Genomic DNA, 23869 nt, shown 5'->3' with positions numbered 1-23869 from the left:
ATCATCCTTGCTGTACCCACCTTTTGGGAGAAGCCTACTTGATCGAAATTTTATCAGAATATGCTATGTGCTTCACTTATATCTTTTGAGCTAGATAGTTTTTGCTCTAGTACTTCACTTATATCCTTTAGAGCACGGCGGTGGATTAATTTTGAAGAAATTGCTAGTCTCTCATGCTTCACTTATATTATTTTGAGAATCTCTTAGAACAGCATGGTATTTGCTATAGTTACAAATTTGGTCCTAGAATGATGAGCATCCAAGTTGGGTATAATAAAAACTATCATAGAAAGTGCATTAAACACTAGGATCAATTTGATGCTTGATAATTGTTTTGAGATATAAAGGTAGTAATGCTAGAGTCATGCTAGTGGATAATTATGAAATTGATAAATATTTGTGTTGAAGTTGGCAAGTCCCGTAGCATGCACGTATGGTAAAAGTTGTGTGACAAATTTGTTGCATGAGGTGCTCTTTTGATTGTCTTCCTTATGAGTGGCAGTCGGGGACGAGCGATGGTCTTTTCCTACCAATCTATCCCTCTAGGGGCATGCGTAGTAGTACTTTGCTTCGAGGGCTAAGTAGACTTTTGCAATAAGTATATGAGTTCTTTATGACTAATGTGAGTCCATGGATATACACACACTCATCCTTCCACTATGCTAGCCTCTATTTTACCGTGCAAATTTTGCCGGTATCATGAACCCATTATTTACCTTCCTCAAAATCACCATACCTACCTATTATGGCATTTCCATAGCCATTCCGAGATATATTGCCATGCAACTCTCCACCGCTCCGTTTATTATGACACGTTCCATCATTGTCATATTGCTCTTTGCATGATCATGTAGTTGACATCGTATTTGTGGCAAAGCCACCTTCATAATTTTCAAACATGTCACTCTTGATTCATTGCATATCCCGGTACACCGCCGGAGGCATTCATATAGAGTCATATCTTGTTCTAGCTTTGAGTTGTAATTCTTGAGTTGTAAATCAATAAAAGTGTGATGATCTTCATTATTAGAGCATTGTTCCAGTGAGGAAAGGATGATGAAGACTATGATTCCCCCACAAGTCGGGATGAGACTTCGGACTTTATAAAAATAAAAGAGGCCAAAGAAGCCCACCAAAAAGAAAAAAAAGAAAAAGAAAAAAAGAAAAAGAAAAAAAAAGAAAAGAAAAACAGAAAAAGAAAAAAATAAAATGAGAGAAAAAGAGAGAAGGGACAATTGCTACTATCTCTTTTCCACACTTGTGCTTCAAAATAGCACCATGATCTTCATGATAGAGAGTCTCCTATGTTGTCACTTTCATATACTAGTGGGAATTTTTCATTATAGAACTTGGCTTGTATATTCCAATGATGGGCTTCCTCAAAATGCCCTAGGTCTTCGTGAGCAAGCAAGTTGGATGCACACCCACTTAGTTTCTTTTGTTGAGCTTTCATACATTTATAGCTCTAGTGCATCCGTTGCATGGCAATCCCTACTCACTCACATTGATATCTATTAATGGGCATCTCCATAGCCCGTTGATACGCCTAGTTGATGTGAGACTATCTTCTCCCTTTTTGTCCTTACAACCACCACCATATACCACCATAGTGCTATGTCCATGGCTTGCGCTCATGTATTGCGTAAGAGTTGAAAAAAGCTGAAGCGCGTTAAAAAGTATGAACCAATTGCTCGGCTCGTCATCGGGGTTGTACATGATGGGAGTATTTTGTGTAATGAAAATGAAGCATGGCCTAACTATATGATTTTGTAGGGATAAGCTTTCTTTGGCTATGCTATTTTGATAGGACATGATTATTTGTTAGTATGCTTCAAAGTATTATTATTTTTATGTTTTATAAGCTTTTATCTTGAATCATTTGGATCTGAACATTCATGCCACAATAAAGAAAATTACATTGAGAATTATGCTAGGTAGCATTCCACATCAAAAATTCTGTTTTTATCATTTACCTACTCGAGGACGAGCAGGAATTAAGCTTGGGGATGCTTGATACGTCTCCAACGTATCTATAATTTTTGATTGTTCCATGCTATTATATTACCTGTTTTGGATGTTTATGGGCTTTATTTTACACATTTATATCATTTTTGGGACTAACCTACTAACCGGAGGCCCAACCCGTATTGCTGTTTTTTTGCCTATTTCAGTATTTCGAAGAAAAGGAATATCAAACGGAGTCCAAACGGAATGAAACCTTCGGGAGCGTGATTTTTGGAACGAACGTGATCCGGAGAACTTGGAGTGCTAGCCAAGAAGCAGCCGAGGCGGCCACGAGATAGGAGGGCGCGCCCACCCCTCCTGGGCGCGCCCCCCTGTCTCGTGGACCCCTCGGGCGGCCACCGACGTACTTCTTCCTCCTATATAAGCATACATACCCCGAAAACATCCAGGGAGCCACCGAAGAAATATTTCCGCCATCGTAACCTTCTATATCCGCGAGATCCCATCTTAGAGTCGTCGCCGGTGTTTGCCGGAGGGGGAATCCATCACGGAGGGCTTCTACATCAACACCATAGCCCCTCCAATGAGTTGTGAGTAGTTTACCACAGACCTTCGGGTCCATAGTTATTCGTTAGATGGCTTCTTCTCTCTTTTTGGATCTCAATACAATGTTCTCCCCCTCTCTTGTGGAGATCTATTCGATGTAATCTCTTTTTGCGGTGTGTTTGTCGAGATCCGATGAATTGTGGGTTTATGATCAAGTTTATCTATGAATAATATTTGAATCTTCTCTGAATTCTTTTATGTATGATTGAGTTATCTTTGCAAGTCTCTTCGAATTATCGGTTTGGTTTGGCCTACTAGATTGATCTTTCTTGCCATGGGAGAAGTGCTTAGCTTTGGGTTCAATCTTGCGGTGTTCTTACCCAGTGACAGAAAGGGTTGCAAGACACGTATTGTATTGTTGCCATCGAGGATAAAAAGATGGGGTTTATATCATATTGCTTGAGTTTATCCCTCTACATCATGTCATCTTTCTTAATGCGTTACTCTGTTCTTATGAACTTAATACTCTAGATGCATGCTGGATAGCGGTCGATGTGTGGAGTAATAGTAGTAGATGCAGGCAGGAGTCGGTCTACTTGTCATGGACGTGATGCCTATATACATGATCATGCCTAGATAATCTCATAATTATTCGCTTTTCTATCAATTGCTCGACAGTAATTTGTTCACCCACCGTAATACTTATGCTATCTTGAGAGAAGCCTCTAGTGAAACCTATGGCCCCCGGGTCTATTCTTTATCATATAAGTTTTCAATCTACTTTTATTTGCATCTTTACTTTCTGCATCTATATCATAAAATACCAAAAATATATTTATCTTATCATATTATCTCTATCAGATCTCACTTTCGCAAGTGGCCGTGAAGGGATTGACAACCCCTTTATCGCGTTTGTTGCGAGTTCTTTGTTTGTTTGTGTAGGTTCGTGGGACTTGTGAGGAGCCTCCTACTGGATTGATACCTTGGTTCTCAAAAACTGAGGGAAATACTTACGCTACTGTGCTGCATCACCCTTTCCTCTTCAATGAAAACCAATGCAAGCTCAAGACGTAGCAAAACCTAAGCTGTCGTTTCTAAAAGTTTGGGGATGCGATGCTTATGTCAAGAAACTTCAACCTGAAAAGCTCGAACCCAAGTCGGAAAAATGCATCTTCATAGGATACCCTAAGGAAACCATTGGGTATACCTTCTACCTCAGATCCGAAGGCTAGATCTTTGTTGCCAAGAATGGGTCCTTTCTGGAGAAAGAGTTTCTCTCGAAAGAAGTAAGTGGGAGGAAAGTGGAACTTGATGAAGTACTACCTCTTGAATCGGAAAGTAGCGCAGCTCAGGAAGATGTTCCTGTGGTGCCTGCACCGACTGGAGAGAAAGTTAATGATGATGATGAAGGTACTTCCGATCAAGTTGCTACTGAACTTCGTAGGTCCACAAGGACACGTTCCACACCAGAATGGTATGGCAACCCTGTCCTGGAAATCATGTTGTTGGACAACGGTGAACCTTCAAACTATGAAGAAGCAATGGCAGGCCCAGACTCCAACAAATGACTTGAAGCCATGCAATCCGAGATAGGATCCATGTATGAAAACAAAGTATGGACTTTGACAGACTTGCCCGATGATCGGCGAGAGCGATAGAAAATAAATGGATCTTTAAGAAGAAGACGGACGCGGATGGTAATGTTACCATCTATAAAGCTCGACTTGTCGCTAAGGGTTATCGACAAGTTCAAGGGGTTGACTACGACGAGACTTTCTCACCCGTAGCGAAGCTGAAGTCCGTCCGAATCATGTTAGCAATTGCCGCATTCTATGATTATGAGATATGACAAATGGACGTCAAAACAACATTCCTTAATGGCTATCTTAAGGAAGAATTGTATATGATGCAACCAGAAGGTTTTGTTGATCTTAAGAATGCTAACAAGGTATACAAGCTCCAACGATCCATCTATGGGCTGGTGCAAGCATCTCGGAGTTGGAACATTCGCTTTGATGAAATGATCAAAGCGTTTGGGTTTATGCAGACTTATGGAGAAGCCTGCGTTTACAAGAAAGTGAGTGGGAGCTCTATAACATTTCTCATATTATATGTGGATGACATACTGTTGATGGGAAATGATATAGAACTTTTGGACAACATAAAGGCCTACTTGAATAAGTGTTTTTCAATGAAGGACCTTGGAGAAGCTGCTTATATATTAGGCATCAAGATCTATAAAGATAAATCGAGACGCCTCATAGGTCTTTCACAAAGCACATACCTTGATAAGATATTGAAGAAGTTCAATATGGATCAGTCCAAGAAGGGGTTCTTGCCTGTGTTGCAAGGTGTGAAATTGAGCTCGGCTCAATGCCCGACCACGGCAGAAGATAGAGAAAAGATGAGTGTCATCCCCTATGCCTCGGCCATAGGGTCTATTATGTATGCCATGCTATGTACCAGACCTGATGTAAACCTTGCCGTGAGTTTGGTAGCAAGGTACCAAAGTAATCCCGGCATGGAACACTGGACAGCGGTCAAGAATATCCTGAAGTACCTGAAAAGGACTAAGGATATGTTTCTCGTTTATGGAGGTGACGAAGAGCTCGTCGTAAAGGGTTACGTCGATGCTAGCTTCGACACATATCTGGATGACTCCAAGTCACAAACCGGATACGTGTATATTTTGAATGGTGGGGCCGTAAGCTGGTGCAGTAGCAAGCAAAGCATCATGGCGGGATCTACATGTGAAGCGGAGTACATGGCAGCCTCGGAGGCAGCACATGAAGCAATCTGGATGAAGGAGTTCATTACCGACCTAGGAGTTATTCCCAATGCGTCGGGGCCGATGACTCTCTTCTGTGATAACACTGGAGCTATTGCCCTTGCCAAGGAGCCCAGGTTTCACAAGAAGACCAGGCACATCAAGTGTCGCTTCAACTCCATTCGTGAAAATGTTCAAGATGGAGACATAGATATTTGCAAAGTGCATACGGATATGAATGTTGCAGATCCGGTGACTAAACCTCTTCCGCGAGCAAAACATGATCAACACCAAAACTCTATGGGTGTTCGATTCATCACAGTGTAACTAGATTATTGACTCTAGTGCAAGTGGGAGACTTTTGGAAATATGCCCTAGAGGCAATAATAAAATGATTATTATTATATTTCCTTGTTCATGATAATTGTCTACTATTCATGTTGTAATTGTATTGACCGGAAACCGTGATACATGTGTGAATACATAGACCACAACATTTCCCTAGTGAGCCTCTAGTTGACTAGCTCGTTGATCAACAGATGGTCATGATTTCCTGACTATGGACATTGGATGTCATTGATAACAGGATCACATCATTAGGAGAATGATGTGATGGACAAGACCCAATCCTAAGCATAGCACAAGATCGTGTAGTTCGTTTGCTAAAGCTTTTCTAATGTCAAGTATCAGTTCCTTAGACCATGAGATTGTGTAACTCCCGGGTACCGTAGGAGTGCTTTGGGTTTACCAAATGTCACAACGTAACTAGGTGACTATAAAGGTGCACTACAGGTATCTCCGAAAGTATCTGTTGGGTTGACACGAATCGAGACTGGGATTTGTCACTCCGTATGATGGAGAGGTATCTCTGGACCCACTCGGTAATGCATCATCATAATGAGCTCAATGTGACTAAGTGGTTAGTCACGGTATCATGCATTATGGAATGAGTAAAGTGACTTGCCGGTAACGAGATTGAACGAGGTATTGGGATATCGACGATCGAATCTTGGGCAAGTAACGTACCGATTGACAAAGGGAACTGTATACGGGATTACTTGAATCCTCGACATCGTGGTTCATCCAATGAGATCATTGTGGAACATGTGGGATCCAACATGGGTATCCAGATCTCGCTGTTGGTTATTGGCCGGAGAGCTGTCTCGGTCATGTCTGTGTGATTCCCGAACCCGTAGGGTCTACACACTTAAGGTTCGATGACGCTAGGGTTATAAGGAAGATTTGTATGTGATTACCGAATGCTGTTCGAAGTCCCGGACGTCACGAGGAGTTCCAGAATGGTCTGGAGGTGAAGATTTATATATGGGAAGTCGTCATACGGTCACCGGAAATATTCGGGGGTATACTGGTATTGTACCGGGACCACCGGAGGGGTTCCGGGGGTCCACCGGGAGGGGACACCTATCCCGGAGGGCCTTATGGGCTGTAGTTGGAAGGGAACCAGCCCCTAAGTGGCCTCGGCGCTACCCCCTAGGGCCCATGCGCCTAGGGTTGGGGGGGACCCTAAAGGGGGCGCTCCCCTTGCTTGGGGGGCAAGCCCCCTCCCTCTTAGCCGCCGCCCCCTCTAGATCTCATCTAGAGGGGCCGCCCCCCTTCCCCCTTCTCCCTATAAATAGAGGGGTGAGGGGAGGGCTGCAACACCACATCCAAGGCGCAGCCCCTCCCCTCCCCAACACCTCTCCTCCTCCGCGTGAGCTTGGCGAAGCCCTCCCAAAGAACTGCCACTCCATCACCACCACATCGTCGTGCTGCTGTTGGAGCCATCTTCCTCAACCTCTCCCTCCTCCTTGCTGGATCAAGGCACGGGAGACGTCACCGGGCTGCATGTGTGTTGAACGCGGAGGTGCCGTTGTTCGGCACTAAGATCGGAATCCACCGCGATCTGAATCGCTACGAGTACGACTCCTTCATCCACGTTCTTGCAACGCTTCCGTCTCGCGATCTTCAAGGGTATGAAGATGCACTCCCCTCTCTCTCTCATTGCTAGTTACTCCATAGATTGATCTTGGTGATGCATAGATTTTTTTTTAATTTTTGGCAATGATCCCCAACAGGTGCATGGGGGTGAGCAGTGTCGGAGTTGCTCACTGGGATGGGGCTTAGAGGGATGGCAAGGGCGGCAATCATCAAGATGGTGGGGAAGGAGGTCAAGGGGAGGGTGGGGCCGCAATAGCCGCCAGCCACGGGGGGTGGAGGCAGGTGGTTAGTGTTGGGGAACGTAGCAGAAATTCAAAATTTTCTTACGAGTCACCAAGATCTATCTATGGAGAGACTAGCAACGAGAGAGAGGAGAGTGCATCTACATACCCTTGTAGATCGCTAAGCGGAAGCGTTCAAGAGAACGGGGGTGAAGGAGTCGTACTCGTCGTGATCCAAATCACCAGAGATCCTAGTGCCGAACGGACGACACCTCCGCGTTCAACACACGTACGGTTGGGAGAGACATCTCCTCCTTCTTGATCCAGCAACGGGAGAAGAGGTTGATGGAGATCCAGCAGTATGACGGCGTGGTGGTGGAAGTAGCGGGATCCCGGCAGGGCTTCGCCAAGCGCAAGCGGGGAGGAAGAGTTGTCACGTGAGGGAGGGAGGCGCCAGGGACTCAGGTGCGGCTGCCCTCCCTCCCCTCCATTATATATAGGGGCCTAGGGGGGCGCCGGCCCCTTGTAGATCCCATCTAGGGAGGGGGGCGGCTGCCCTAGGGGTGGCTTGGCCTCCAAGCCAAGTGGAGGCGCCCCCACCCCTTAGGGTTTCTAACCCTAGGCGCATGGGAGGCCCAAGGGGGGGCGCACCAGCCCACCAGGGGCTGGTTCCCATGTCCCCTCAGCCTATGGGCCCTCTGGGATAGGTGGCCCCACCCGGTGGACCCCCGGGACCCTTCCGGTGGTCCCGGTACAATACCGATGACCCCCGAAACTTTCCCGGTGGCCGAAACTGGACTTCCTATATATAAATCTTTACCTCCGGACCACTCTGGAACTCCTCGTGACGTCCGGGATCTCATCCGGGACTCCGAACAACATTTGGGTTACCGCATACTATTATCTCTACAACCCTAGTGTCACCGAACCTTAAGTGTGTAGACCCTACGGGTTCGGGAACCATGCAGACATGACCGAGACAACTCTCCGGCCAATAACCAACAGCGGGATCTGGATACCCATGTTGGCTCCCACATGTTCCACGATGATCTCATCGGATGAAGCACGATGTCGAGGATTCAATCAATCCCGTATTTAATTCCCTTTGTCTAGCGGTATTGCACTTGCCCGAGATTCAATCGTCGGTATGCCGATACCTTGTTCAATCTCGTTACCGGCAAGTCTCTTTACTCGTTCCGTAACACATCATCCCGTGATCAACCCCTTGGTCACATTGTGCACATTATGATGATGTCCTACCGAGTGGGCCCATAGATACCTCTCCGTTACACGGAGTGACAAATCCCAGTCTCGATTCGTGCCAACCCAACAGACACTTTCGGAGATACCCGTAGTGCACCTTTATAGCCACCCAGTTACGTTGTGACGTTTGGTACACCCAAAGCATTCCTACGGTATCCGGGAGTTGCACAATCTCATGGTCTAAGGAAATGATACTTGACATTAGAAAAGCTTTAGCATACGAACTACACGATCTTTGTGCTAGGCTTAGGATTGGGTCTTGTCCATCACATCATTCTCCTAATGATGTGATCCCGTTATCAACGACATCCAATGTCCATGGTCAGGAAACCGTAACCATCTATTGATCAACGAGCTAGTCAACTAGAGGCTTACTGGGGACATGGTGTTGTCTATGTACCCACACATGTATCCGAGTTTCCTATCAATACAATTATAGCATGGATAATAAACGATTATCATGAACAAGGAAATATAATAATAATAACTAATTTATTATTGCCTCTAGGGCATATTTCCAACAGTTAGGCCTGAGTAGGCCACGATGGAGGAGGAGGAATCATCGCGGGAGAGGAGCAAGAAGATAAACTGGTGGCAGTGTGCTCCTAACCGTTGGATATTTGATGGCCAAAAATAGAATTGATGGACGCGAAGAGTTTTTCAGGTGCCTAATGTATAGGTGCCCCTTACATTATTTACAATAATTTACCCGTAGCAACACACATGCATTTAACTAGTTTTTTGAAAGCTTAGAACCAGTAGCACACCATGTGGAAAGTAGAGAAGAAAAAGCCAGGATGATATCCTCATATCTCATCGACATTTATTTTAAAAGTTTTGAGATAATAGCACATCATGAAAGAACTAAAAAGAAAAAAAAACTAGCAATGCATGTTCTTTAGATGCTAAGTATAACGAGAATATATATGATAAACTTTATAAATTAAGGTATGAATGTAGTGAATATTGTGATAAAAGACTGCCATGGTCCCTCTAATGATAAGTGGGTAGCTAAAATTTCCGAACGCGGAATCACTTGATAAAAGTATTGCTATGCACGATGAAACTATATCTATTGCTACTATTGATGATGCTTACAATATTTCTATTAGTTATTTATTTTCTACCCTTGGAACCACTGGGGTGCACATTTCTATTATATAATCAGAAATCAGGAATTTTTTTTGAGAAAGAAGTCGGGAATTACAAAAAGGTTAGGGGGTGGTTAGGATATACAAAAAAGCCGCCGCACCGGGCCTCGGCCCACGGACCCAAAACATCCAGCTGGGCTGCATTTACTGCGGAAAGGCCCAAGGCCCAGGCCGACAACCTATACCACCTGAAGCTCAGGCCGAAGTCAGGGGAATCTCCATCAACTCCTTCCCCAAGCCGCAACCTCCCACAAATCTCCGCCTCCCCTCCCCTCCCCGGCCGCAGCAGAGCGCCATGTCGTCCTCCCCTACCCCCGCGCCAGACGCCGGCGCCGCCGCGATGGCCGTCGACGACTCGTCGGAGACCGACCAGCTCGACTCCATGTCCACGGAGGACATCGTCCGGGCCACCCGCCTCCTCGACAACGAGGTCCGCGTCCTCAAGGTACGGCCCCCCTCCCCCGAACCCTAGCAGCCGCTATCCCGTCCCGTCGGTCCAGGGTTGCCTGATCTGGTTTGTCTGTTCGCGGGGGTGCAGGACGAGCTGCAGCGGAACAACCTGGAGCTCGAGAACGTCAAGGACAAGATCAAGGAGAATCAGGAGAAAATAAAGCTCAACAAGCAGCTGCCCTACCTCGTCGGCAACATCGTCGAGGTTCGTGCCTCACCTGCCCCAGGAATTTACCCGATCTGGTCTTGGATGCGGAAATTATGGGTTTCTGTACCAAGTTCATTCATGCCGGATTCACGATTCCCCGATCCAGTATTAGTTCGTGCAAACCAGATTAGTAGCCCAGAGTAGCGTCTGACGTCACATGCTCTAGTTTTGAGCTTCACTGCGTGCTAATTGATGAGGGGCCAGTGATTGTGTGCCCTAGTTTAGTTGCTGGAAATGTTTGACCTGACAGAAACGCGTAGTTACACGCCAATTTCCCTCTTGTGACCAACCTTGTAAACTAGTAGAACGCCTGTGCAAGTAACCTAATGTTTAGGGAAAGATGTGCATCCCTTTTTTCTTATCAGTCAGTTGAATGTTCGTGTGTGCATCCCTTCTGTGATATAACGCTGGATACTTGGCACATGCGCCAGGATCAGAAATTTGGCCGATTGGCAGTTATGCCTCTGAATGCTAGCGTTAAGTGTAGCGCCGGCTCAAGACATTTCATCGAGCACTTGATTGTTTTTCTTCCCACATCTATGCAGTTTCATTTGCTCCTTTTCATATCACCGTGACAGTAATACGCTATAATGAGGACATCTTCCAAGAGAAGAATATGCCACACATGCATTATGTTAAATAAAATACAATTATAAGCGAGTAAACTTATCAAATAGGAAAAAAACTGTTTTGTTGATTTTGATCGGTTAATTACATTTATTAACAGAATATCAATAGAAATGTTGTCATGGTGGAGCACACTTACAACACATGGACTTTCTCAACCTAGCCCGTGTTCATGGTCGATTAGCTTCAGCAGCTGCTAACATAAATGCAATCTAGCTCGTAATATGTCGTGCATTGCTACTTTCAGCTGTGTAGCGAGGACCTAAGAAGCACGGACACGGGGACGGAAAGACGGGGATACGCATACGGGGATACGGGATACGGCATTTTCCCAAAACAGCCATTCGGGGATACGGCGAGTATATATATAATAAAATAAAAATATGGCATGTAATATTAAGTTAAGACAGAAAATTAATAAGAAAGAAATCTTTTTTGCCAAGTGCTTGATTGATCCTCATCCCCCCATGCCATGTTGTCATTGCAAGCTGCATCCATCTTGCAAAACATATCAAACACAAACAGTAAAGAAGATTAGAGGAGAAGACATAATTGAAAGATTAGAGGACAAAACATACTTGAAGCAACATGGAGCAGCAGCGCAAGCATTCAACCCAGCAGCACAAGATAGCAAGCAACATCCAGGATCCAGCAGCTTAATGGTAGAAATATGACGAATCAAAGAGGAAGAGGTTGAGGAATAGGAGAGGCTGTTGGGTTACCTGCGAGTAAAGGCTGCTGGTGCTGGGGCTAGCGGTCGCCGAATCCAGGCGTCGCCGGCGGCGGCGTCGATCCAGGAGGCGGCGGCTCGTGCAGTACGACCTGGGAGGGAGCACCTCGTTCTCATGACAGAGAAGGTGCGGGAGACATATAGGGTTTCGTATTGGGTTGGACCGAGGCTGGTTTTGGGCTGGGCCGTGTCCCAAACGTGTCCCAGACGTGTCCCACCGTATCCCTGTAATTTTTTCCTTATTATTAATCGAAATTCGTGGGACACGGCTTAGTTCGCGTATCCCAGCGTATCCCGGCGTATCCCCGTATCCCGCCGTATCAGGACGGCAGTTCGGCTGATTCTGGCGTGTCCGTGCTTTTTAGGCGAGGACTACATCTGGTGGTGGAGGTCCTACCTCACCTCATATGTGCTCTTAATGAACACGTTCAGATTACTACATGGACTAACCCAGATTATCCATTAGGCGGTAGATATAGTACCTTGGCGTTTTCTAGACCGTGGCGTCAAGCTGCAGAGGGAGCTGCATCGTAATTGTACATGCCATAGTCTGACGGCACGATAGCCGCGTGAATGATGTGATGATCAGTACTGATGATGATGCCTGCAGTATTGGAGCGGCGGCGCGGCGTGCTGCCCTGGAGGCCCCAATGCGGTGAGGTTGACCTAGTACTAGTAGCCTAGCGGGCGACGGGCGTCAGGGACCATGGGTTGAGGGAGACGAATCGGCAGTCCTGATCGTGAATTCGTGATGGATGGGAGCAGTGAACGGCGTGATTGAGGGTGTGGAGAATAAACCGAGTGGGGTTGGAAACTAGGGGCGACGGGGCTTTAGTTTTGGAAGAAGATCCCTGGTGGGAGGAGAATAAAATCAGTGGGGCTCGTACGTGGTGGGTCTTGTATCGATTGATGAGCAACGAACGAACGACTTACAGACTGCACCTTTAGGAGTAGAGGTTATCTAGGAGGTAGTAAATCAATTGCAACTGTATTGCTTGCTATGTGGTAGCTATCTGGAATCAGTTGGTGTGTATCAGTGCTGTTGTTCATTAGCTTCTGATAACTTATCTGGCAAGGATAAACTGCTGCACTCATTTAGTCTTTTCCAACTCAGAACTGATATTTTCAAGGTTATAATCTGCCAGGTTGCTGATAAATATCTTGACTTCAGATGCATTTTTACTTGGAAACCTACTAATGTAATTTGTCAACTGTTTCAGATTTTGGAAATGAACCCTGAAGATGAGGCTGAAGAGGATGGTGCTAATATAGATCTGGACTCACAGAGGAAAGGAAAATGTGTTGTTCTTAAGACATCCACAAGACAGGTAAATAAACTTGCTCAAACTTGCTGTGGTGCTTATACATCTCTAGTATCCGTTATTACTTCTACTCCCAACTGTATATGCATGAACTGTCCTGGATGTAGCCCAGGCATGCTGGTGGTTGGTGCCATAGAAACAAGTACTCACATAGGAAAGATGCTCCATGGTTGATTAGTTGTGTGTATTCAGGTTGACTCCAATTTTAGTGTTTCTGCCTATATTTGGGAGAGCCGAGTAGTACAACAGAAGTTAATTAAGTGCTAGTGTTTTAGCTCAGCACAGTTCAGGAGGTGGATAATTAGGAAAGAGATAAGACTATGATTTCATTTGGTTTCAAGTTAGTACAAGCGTTAAGTTAGGTACGTAGTTTTGTACAAGAGCAGGTGTTGTAATCTTTTGACACTATGGACCTTTTCCATCTAAACAAGCAGTAAAATTCTTAAGTAGATTTTAATTTTGATTGACAACTATCCTATTGGCTACAAACACCACCATTTGTTATTTTAACTGAGTTTGGCATGTCAACCATGCCAAGTTCTCCTGGGAGTTTGTACCATGATACATCAATCACAAATAGCCGAATTTATTATGTCAGACATCACATCCTAGTACTTTGCAGCGTCAATTTTCCTGTCCCTGCCTGTGTACAGCATTTTACTTGGTGTATCCATATTAACCCTTTCATTTTTGAGCCTATGGGCTATTTTAATTTTAGATTTTTGGAACTTGACAAGCTTTATTTCCACATACCATTTGATGAATCTCATTAGTTGGGCAATCTTAGCTGGTTTAGGGAATCAATTTACTTGTGTGCTGTAAAGAGTTGGACGTGCTGCCCAAGGCTTCTCTGTTCATTTTCTATTCTTGATTGCAGACTATATTCCTTCCTGTGATCGGGCTAGTTGACCCTGACAACCTCAAGCCTGGTGATTTGGTTGGAGTCAACAAGGACAGCTACTTGATATTAGACACGCTACCTTCGGAGTATGACTCTCGAGTAAAGGCAATGGAGGTAGATGAAAAGCCTACGGAGGATTATAATGACATTGGTGGCCTTGAGAAAGAGGTATTTACTAGGATGATTGCCAGTTTATCTTTCTGTAGGTAGTACAATGTTAAGTTTCTTACCTCAGAATATTTTTAGTTGATAATTATTCGCTTTTATTTGCTCCCTCATGTTCTGATTTTGTATTGTCTAATTTCTAATGCAGATTCAGGAACTCGTTGAAGCTATAGTGTTGCCAATGACACACAAGGAGCAATTTCAGAAGTTGGGAATCCGTCCCCCGAAAGGAGTTCTTTTATATGGACCACCTGGGACGGGGAAGACATTGATGGCTCGTGCATGTGCTGCACAAACCAATGCAACCTTTCTGAAACTTGCTGGTCCGCAGTTAGTCCAGGTAACTAACTTTGGATGTTCATTGAAAGCAGAATGTGCAATATCATGTTATTATTCATTTTAATGAACTAGATGGTCATGCTAATTGACTTGTTCTAGGGCTAGCAGGCTTATTCTACTAATCATTGAACACTGCTTTGGCATGCTTTGTAGACTATGATCAGTTCTGTTAAGATGATATTGTATCTTTCTTCACACTCAAGTGAACTTTGATTGTAATCCTTAACTCTGTAGTTGATAGTGATTAAGGATTCTTTAGCATCATTGGCTCAGGATATGACTTGACTTGCATCTAAAATTGCTGGCTCCAACTTAGAATGTCCATTTGCATCTGTAATATTCTCGGGTCCAGCACTTTTTAATTCTTCTGGGTATCTTTCAGTCAGATATTTACATTTTTGTGAATTGTTTCAGATGTTCATCGGTGACGGGGCAAAGCTTGTCCGAGATGCCTTTGAGCTGGCAAAGGAGAAGGCCCCCTGCATCATTTTTATTGATGAAATTGATGCAATTGGAACAAAGCGTTTTGACAGGTGCATTTTGCATTTTGTTTTGCATGCATCGCTTGTACACTAAGCGTTGTGATTTTTTAGTTTAGTCCAGCGCAAATGCTTAGTTTCCCTTTACCTATTGTGGTTGAAGTATGCCTCGTCATGTTGTTACTCTTGTTTTTAATTTGGCGAATTGTCTGATGAACACCATGGTACTCCCTCCGTCCCAAAATAAGTGCCTCAAACTTGTACTAACTTTAATACAAAGTTGTATTAAAATTGAGACACTTATTTTGGGACGGAGGGAGTATAATCTTTGTATGAAGAAAATCAGTTAGTGTCCCTGCAAGTCGAACACTCCTTCAACCTTCTATGTCATCATATATAAAATAAGAAGTTGTTAACCTATTAATGCAGGGTAAAGATATTGATTACTTGCAACTAGATATGATTTTTTACCGGGAAGTATATATTTGATATTGTTTGTATTTTTCTTTTTCTATTTGACTGCAGTGAAGTGAGTGGTGACAGAGAAGTGCAACGAACTATGTTGGAGTTGCTGAATCAGCTAGATGGATTTAGCAGTGATGAGAGGATAAAGGTCAGCATGTCCTAATATTTGTCTCTGTAATCTGAATGCATGCAAGCTCAACCTGTAAAGATAATTTGTTTTGTACTGATGGTTTGGCCTAACTAGTTGTTTTGAAAACAGTAATTTGATAAAATAGATATTTTTATTTGATTGATTAATGAGTAGCCACAGATTGGCTTCAGTTGGTCATAATTTGAGAGATGATGAATACCTGATCAGATGTTTTATTCATCCTGTTAGCTTAACGCATTGTTGTTATGTGACTTGCAGGTGATAGCTGCAACCAATCGTGCAGATATTCTTGATCCTGCTTTACTCCGTTCTGGTCGCCTGGACAGGAAGATCGAGTTCCCTCATCCGACGGAAGAAGCAAGAGCTCGGATTTTGCAAGTATGTCTCTTGTAATTTGTTAAAGGCTGAACTCTTATTGCAAAAATTTCTTACCTTCTGGTTTTGTGGACTCAAAGAAGTTTCTTCTGTGTTCTATCTTGTAGATTCACTCAAGGAAGATGAACGTACATCCTGATGTCAACTTTGAGGAGCTGGCTCGTTCAACTGATGATTTCAACGGTGCACAGCTGAAGGCTGTTTGTGTGGAAGCTGGCATGCTTGCTCTACGCAGGGACGCTACAGAGGTTTGTGCTGACTCTTGTTCTTTTGCCACACTGGTGCCTTTATGGAAATATCGGTTTGTTGGTAGATAATGGAAGATGATAACCGCAGATAAAATCGATTAGTATGTTAGATCAGAAAATTATAAACAAATCAACATTAGGTCTATGGTATGTTCAGCATGAACTGGACAGCCTGAAATATCTTTCCTACTTCTAAATATTTGAGTTGGTGGTGAGTTCACTCAGCTCAACTTCCTACCCTTAAATCGTGGGTCCTACTACACAGCAGATGAAATAGAAAATATATTGACTGATGTTGAACCTGGTATGTCTCCTGTGCATGGATAGCAACCTGGTACGCATAGTTTTTTAGAGAAAAATACACATATCTTCCTCACGGCTTCCTGTTACGCCGCCCCCATCATCCCCTGACAGTCTTCCTTCTCCTGCCGCCTCTATGCTCCAATTGTGACCACCGGCATTCATTTTTTTTTTTCAATCCTCGCCTCTCCTGATGCTGCAACCCATAGCTTGCTACAAGGAGAATGGCAACTGTGGGACACGCTAGCCACCAGACTGCTGCTGCAGCTACTGGAGCTCGGCGCCGGTGGTTTCTAGACCGGTGTGAGGATATGCATGGGCAACGGGTTTGGGGCTGGGGATTTCTGCTGGTGCTGGGCATAGAAGTTGTATTCGGGAGGGAGCTGTCTCTGTATTCTTTGGTTGTTCCATGGAAATGCACGGGCACTGATCTAGTAAATACATTTTGCAATAGAGAATCATAGTGGAATATAAATAGTATATAAAGTCCTGGTAGCTCGTACCATCAATTTTGTGATTTGACTGCCTGAAGTGCACTTCCCTCATGAAGCATGTTTAACTGTATTCAGAAACAACGGATAATGCGCTCAACCCTATCTTTTTGCATATGCAGGTGATCCATGAAGATTTCAACGAAGGCATTATCCAAGTGCAAGCAAAGAAGAAGTCCAGCTTGAATTATTACGCTTAGTTTCCCTTGAGTAATCAGAACGCTTGGTCCAGTGATGACCTCTGTTTGTAACACTCGGCTACCATTTTTATTTGGAATATAGTTTAATTCTCGAATCCTCCTGATTGTGTGAAGCACTCTTGCTTTGTGCCTGTACTCTGTGCCGAAAATGTGAATTGTGGACTATACGGCTGGTTCAGGATGCATTAGCTCGTTTAATGAATGTGTGGTACTACTGATAGTATGGACTTTTCGTGAGATTTTGCAGCATCCACGAGAAAACGAGCGTTGCTGCTCACGGCCGGGAGCATTTCTTTTTCTTCGAAACGGACTCGCGGCCGGGAGCATGGCCGCACACGAACAGGTAGCATGGAAGCAAGCTCAGCTGAAGTTACGTATTCTAATCACCTCTTGGAAGGATATTATCTTTTGATTAGCTCAAGGGCAGCACAAACTTCAGAGTGAGGATTACTGCGATCCAAGACACTCTGAACCTACTACTGTCTCTCTTGGAAGTGCAGAGAAGATGAATCATTTTCTTCTCCCGTAGGAGAAATGCAGGCATGATCATGAGGCATGAAAGACAAATCTCTTTCCCATTTTTACCGCCTGAAATAAATGCTTGTGGCTAACAAATTCAGAGCCCATTAGAACATCTCCAACAGTCGTAAGATAGATGTTGGTTAATTTGCCACCTAGGACATAATAATGATGCGACATGTAATAAATATGGAAAGCGAGCAAAGTTGTATGTAGATTAACCAACAACCTTTGCACAAACTTCAAAATGAAAGAGAGTAATCATATTTATTTTCTCACCATCTATTGGATAGCTTACATACAACATATTGGAGTAGTTGTATGATAGCTTGTTGGTTGATGACATGGATATTTTACCAACAAGACTAACATACAACCTGTTGAAGATGCCCTTATAAACACTGTCCCTTCCTTTCGCCACGTAACCGCATCAGACAGACAGTGCAGCACGCTTCCTTTCGCCACGTAACCGCATCAGACAGACAGTGCAGCACGCGATTGGGTATTGCGACGATGTGATTTATGACGTATCGACAAGCCAGGGAACGACGGTTGCGGTGTCGATTCTGCCTGCCTGCCTGCCTGCGGTTGCGGGTACAGTGAGCCACGTCCCATGCATCCTTTTTTTTCTGGCCGACTGTCTCGATATACCCAATAAATTCAGTTCTTAGTATAGTGACGCGCGCATTGTATTCAACGACCTATAGACCCGTCAAATTATCCGCAGAAACAAATCGATGAGTTTGGTGGCTGGTGAGGCCACACTGATGTTTCCCATCCATTACTTGTCAGATCAGTAAAAAATTGTGGCAAAACGATGTTGAATGCAGTCACTCTCGGTATCCGAACCAACACGGAAACACGTTTTAAATTTCTCAAGAATCATCAGCCCCGGCCGCCGGTTTTTTTGAACACAAGAAGGGCCCCGAAGGACCCAGACTTATACTAGATAAGCATGCAACATATTACAGAAAGGCCCAACAGAAAGAGAAAATTACAACCCAGGCCGGACATTTTGTAGATAGGACCCCAGACAACAAAAATGAAAAGCAATCGAGTCCTCTTCGCCGTCTTCGATCCTGGCCCGATCCCACCACCACCAGGGACGAAACCACTTGGGGTGAAGGAATGGCTACAGCACCGCCGGCAAACAACCGGAGGTAGACCATGGAAATACCAGGACAAAGAACCAGATAAACTGCCTCCCATATGGCTCGGCGGCCAGGAGGAAATACAGGAGCCGGACGTCGTCGCCAGAACTCCGAGTGGTCGCCTTTCGACCAGCAGATACAGCGGCGCAGTGGCAAGAAACTCCTGGTGCTCTCTGCACCAAGATCCCCAACCATTTGCTGCAGAACTTGGGCTCCAAGGACACGCAGAGAGGATAGAGCAGCCAAATCCCCTTTCTTCCTCTTCTTCCAATCCACCTCCATGGCAGCTCGAGGAGAAGTAAGGAAGAAGGAGCTTGAGCTCCAGATCTAAGAGACCCGCGAGCTTATTGAGAGGGATTTCGCCAGATCCAGCGCCTCCTCCCTTCCTCCACCATGGAGACGAAGAAGAAGACAAGAACGGCAACCACCGGCAGCTGCTCGCAAGCACCGGCGGTAGAAACCCCAACGGCATAGCGCCAAACCACAAGACGACCTGAACTAAACCAGTATATACAAGCATCTCCCGGGTGCCTCTCACCCCGTCCGCCGGTGGCAGAGGATATGATAAAGAGGAGGATCCCTCCAACGATGCCCCTCATCGAGGAAACGGGTGCGGAAGATGCCAAATCGACGACAAAGAAGCGCGCACGCAAGCAATGGATTGACGGACAAGCACATTTATTTTTATTGGGTTTTCTTTTGTTTCTTTTTGTTTTCCATCCTACATTTTTATATACATGTTCAACATTTTTTTCAAATGTTTGTTCAATATTTTTCAAATACTTGTTCGACATTTTTCAAACACTTGTTCCATTTTTTTATACATGATCAATAGTTATTTAAATACTTGTTTAACATTTTTTAAATACTTGTTCCACATTTTTCATATACTCATTCAAAAAATGTTAAATACTTGTTCAACATTTTTCAACATTTTGCAATTTATTTGAAGAGTGTTTTTTAATATATATACCAACCCATTTTCCTATATATATAGGGATCGACTATTCGTCACCCTGGGTGAGGAATTCTTATTCCTCACCCCAGCCTATCTCCAATGTAAGAAACAAACCATGCAGGGTAAAATTACTGTTTCAAAAAGGAATCGGTCTCTATCCCGTAAAGCAAAAAGAGCAACGTAATATTACCTCCCGCATGCCCGTAATTTACGGCATGTATGTGTGCAATCTATGCGGTGCATCGATGTGCCAGTATAGAAAAGCAAATGATGTCGCCGTAAGATTACAGAATGAGTTTTGAGTCGACGAACTAATCTGAGACATCTTGATGTAATCTTACAACAATGAGTTGTGAGGTGTTCCTGATTTGTTTAGATATGTAGGGTGCATTTCTATATTCCAGGTATTTTGCGTCTGATCTACTACTATTTTCTATTGGATGTGCACCGGCTGTAGCACCGAAATCCGGTACTCCTAATTGATTTAACATATGCAAGCACTAGCACTATCTCAATTCTGTACGAGGCATTTTCGGTAAACATAAGAAACATAGGCCAGTATTTCATTCTGTACGCAAGGCATTTTTAGTAGCCATGGAATAAGAAAGTGGTGTCATTAAAAGATTCCATGTAATGGAGTACAAAATTTTCGCCCTCCTCTACCTCTCCTCCTCTCGAATCCCCGCCACGGGTGACTCCCCCGCTGTTCCCCGCCACCACCACCTCCGCCACTAGTACGCCGAGCTGGTGGAGGCGGAGTGCAAGATCTTCGTGGAGGCGAAGCATGCAGCCGATGGGGAGGTCATTGTCCTCTCAGACGAGGAGGAGGACAGCAGCGCCCACGACGACTTTGATGTTGAAGAGTGGCGGAGGATCTTCCCTGAGTGCGGCAATGACTGGACATAGCCGGACCCCATGGGCGTTGGTATTTCGTGGGTGGACTTGCTTGCCCTCTATAAGTTCAACAATTAAAGTTTCAATTTGACTATGCTTCGATGGCTTTTGGTGTAAATTATCTTTAGTTTTAAGTTCAAGTTCATGTTTAGGTTCAAACTAGACTATGTTTCAGCAGATGATTATGTACATCATGTGTCAAATTTTGGTTTAGATGTTTGTTTAAACCGAATCTATGTTGAACTTATGAAAAAAAAACTTTTTACTCCGCTAGAATTAGGAGTTTGGCTTGGTCCAACCAAAACTTAGTGGAGTAAAGATACTCCAATAAGTTTACTCCGCCATTTTGTTCCTCTATGTTTAGGGGATTGGCTAGAGTTGGCTTGAGTACACAATCTTTGTATATAGGAATAACTATTAATTACATGTGAAGCTAATTGTATATACAATTCAAGTCAAAGATAATTCTAGTAAACATATGGTATACCTCCCTCAGCAAAAAAAAGACACATGATATACCAGTATACACTGATAAAAGAATTTTACGGAAACAACATAATGGTATCAAAGTCAACTTCATATGCTCATATAACTTTGCTTAGCACTGTCTTTCTTCATACCAGCAGATGGTCGATGGAGGGGAAGATATGAAGCAAGTAGTGCTTCTGAAATGGTAAAGACACCCTATTTCACCCCGTGCCGAACAACGCAACAACAGCAGTAGATATCTGAGAAGGACCTTCTGGGGAAGCTTCCCCAACCATGTCAATGGCCAGCTACACAATAAAATGAAACATAAAACATAACTCAAGAAAAATATCTTACAGAATTTGTTGTGACAAATTTATCTTCATTCCAGAAAAAGTGAAATGTTACAATGATTCAAAGAGATATTCTATTTTTTTAACAGAAGAATTTTACCTAATTAAAACGAGCAAGACCAATTGGTACCAACCATAGCTCCCACAGGTTAGCCGGACTGTTGATGTGAACTTGCCAAGGAACTAGATTATAAGAGCCTGCATATAAAAAGGAGTAAGCATAGAACAATAACCAAAACCTCTATTATCTCGACAAGGGGTATCGTATAAGACAACAGTATAAGTTTTCCGTTACACAGATGTAGAGATTTTGGTTATTGTCAAGAATGAGAGGAATCAGAAGAACCAAACAGTGTTGCCTTCTTAATTTGTACATAACATAAACATTTGTCGATGAACAGTCTATATGGACATGCATGATAACAGGGTGTGCAAGTACACTTGCAGCTGTAGTTAGGGCCGGGGCACTTCAATTCATAATTTCTTCTGAACAGACATGAATCACAACATTGAAACCCAAGCATTTTTTTTAATGTCTAGTAGTAACACCACCAAATCATATGAATCAACTGGCAGTAATCTGTTATGTGACCAAGTCAGCACCAGTTACGTCATAGGGCAAAAGGAATCACATAAATCATGCCTTCATGACTGTTAATTTGTAAATGAAACAACTACTAGTGATCTTTACAAGAAGATTCTCTTCCTTTGAAAGGGAGGAACCTACTGCAATCGGTAGAAGAATTTGACTATTGTATACCTTACACATTATTATATTAATTACAAAAGGGCAATCACCACCCCACCTCAAAGTTCTTAACTACCCTGACAAGCATACCAGAATGAGACTTCAGCAAAGCCAAATCAATGGCCAGCCTCAAAACACCTGAAATGTCTACCATCTCTTAGTATTGCTAACAGATTTAAGTAAACCTGCTGAATTTTCTTATACAGATTTGTAGCCGGTTTTTTTTTTATGTAGATAGCTACCTTGCTCTCTAAGTAGTGGCCAGTGACACGACCAAAAGGGAAATGGAGGTTAATTATAACACTACCTGACCGACTTGCCCCCATGTTCTCAAATTCAGCTATTACCAGATACTACTGATTTTTCCGGAAATAAGTGTACCGGAGTTTATTACTTTTAAACTTATTTCATACAATTCCTGGTTTATCCAATAATATATGCGACGACTGTCGGAGCTAACTCTGTATTACATGTTATAAATGTAGAAGTTGTGCATAAAAAATTTCCAAGCGGCAAACTCAAGAATAGGACATTAGGTCGCTGCCAGGTTAGCTGAAACTAAATAAAGGGAGCTAACTCTGTATTATTACATGTTATAAATGTAGAAGTTGTGCATAAAAATTTTCCAAGCAACAAACTCAAGAATAGGACATTAGGTCGCTGCCAGGTTAGCTGAAACTAAATAAAGGGAGCTAACTCTGTATTACATGTTATAAATGTAGAAGTTGTGCATAAAAAAATTCCAAGCGGCAAACTCGAGAATAAGGACATTAGGTCACTGCCAGGTTAGCTGAAACTAAATAAAGTGAATGCAGTGAACATGCCTACTAGAGATATTTATTCACCACTCGTTAATTTGTATCCTTCCACACTATAGTATAGATTAATTAACCGTGGATCTGATCTATCAAAATTTCTAAAAGAGAAAATATGGTGGAGATCTGTTACCGGATTGAGCAAATATCCGTCCGAGAATATAAGATTTAAAGGCAAAATCAAAGACATCTTCAAGTGTTGCCAATCTGGAATCGAAAGATCCTTGTGAGAATTTGTCATACCAGTGTGACATGTATATTGATATGCGAGACAGTGAGGAGGCCAGCCGTGGACTTGTGGCCTGGTGGAGTCACTGCTCATGACTGGACTAGCCGTGCATACCCATCTTGGTCTGCCGCAGTCGCTGGATGCCGCCGGCCGACGAGGGAACCAGGCTAGCCGCCGAGCCGCACGGAGACGAGGGCCTCACCCCAGCGCACATAGCCGAGAGGCCGTCGCGATGCTACGTCCGCTCTCTTCCGCGCCGCTGCCGCCCACGAAGGCACCCATACCTATCGGCCGCTCGCCGCCGAGACCTCCGGCCGCTACCGCCCGCAATTAGAAACTCCACGAGCCCACGACTAAAAGAATACTAACCGTCCACGCGTATAACAGTGGGAAGGGTCAAAAATTTACTTCGGTGGGGACGGGATCCTGTAA

At 43.9% G+C, this 23869-nt stretch overlaps 1 protein-coding gene and 1 long non-coding RNA gene across 2 annotated transcripts; one reads left to right on the top strand and one right to left on the bottom strand.

The window, feature by feature from the left end:
- The first annotated feature begins 10041 nt into the window (after positions 1 to 10041).
- Positions 10042 to 17397, top strand: LOC123071950 (26S proteasome regulatory subunit 6A homolog). The gene is made up of 10 exons (XM_044495530.1): positions 10042 to 10296; positions 10390 to 10506; positions 13087 to 13194; positions 14066 to 14257; positions 14403 to 14594; positions 15008 to 15126; positions 15598 to 15685; positions 15947 to 16066; positions 16171 to 16311; positions 17225 to 17397. Exons 1-10 carry the CDS (start codon positions 10147 to 10149, stop codon positions 17300 to 17302), a joined length of 1305 nt encoding a protein of 434 aa, XP_044351465.1. The 5' UTR covers positions 10042 to 10146; the 3' UTR covers positions 17303 to 17397.
- Positions 17398 to 21264: 3867 nt separating this feature from the next.
- Positions 21265 to 23869, bottom strand: LOC123066169 (uncharacterized). The gene is made up of 3 exons (XR_006431243.1): positions 23452 to 23869; positions 21746 to 21843; positions 21265 to 21600 (listed from the first exon to the last, which is right to left on the bottom strand). It is a non-coding gene; the product is annotated as an uncharacterized lncRNA (long non-coding RNA).

The sequence above is a fragment of the Triticum aestivum genome, chromosome 3B (genome assembly GCF_018294505.1).
Source record: "Triticum aestivum cultivar Chinese Spring chromosome 3B, IWGSC CS RefSeq v2.1, whole genome shotgun sequence".
NCBI classification, from domain to species: domain Eukaryota; kingdom Viridiplantae; phylum Streptophyta; class Magnoliopsida; order Poales; family Poaceae; genus Triticum; species Triticum aestivum.
The sequence above is the reverse complement of the archived record's forward strand: the minus strand, read 5'-3'. Positions and strand labels throughout refer to the sequence as shown.

Coding starts and splice junctions, on each gene's coding strand:
- LOC123071950 (XM_044495530.1), top strand. CDS start 10,147: ATGTCGTCCTCCCCTACCCCCGCGCCAGACGCCGGCGCCGCCGCGATG. Junction 13,195..14,065: donor TTAAGACATCCACAAGACAG/GTAAATAAACTT, acceptor TCTTGATTGCAG/ACTATATTCCTTCCTGTGAT. Junction 14,595..15,007: donor CTGGTCCGCAGTTAGTCCAG/GTAACTAACTTT, acceptor GAATTGTTTCAG/ATGTTCATCGGTGACGGGGC.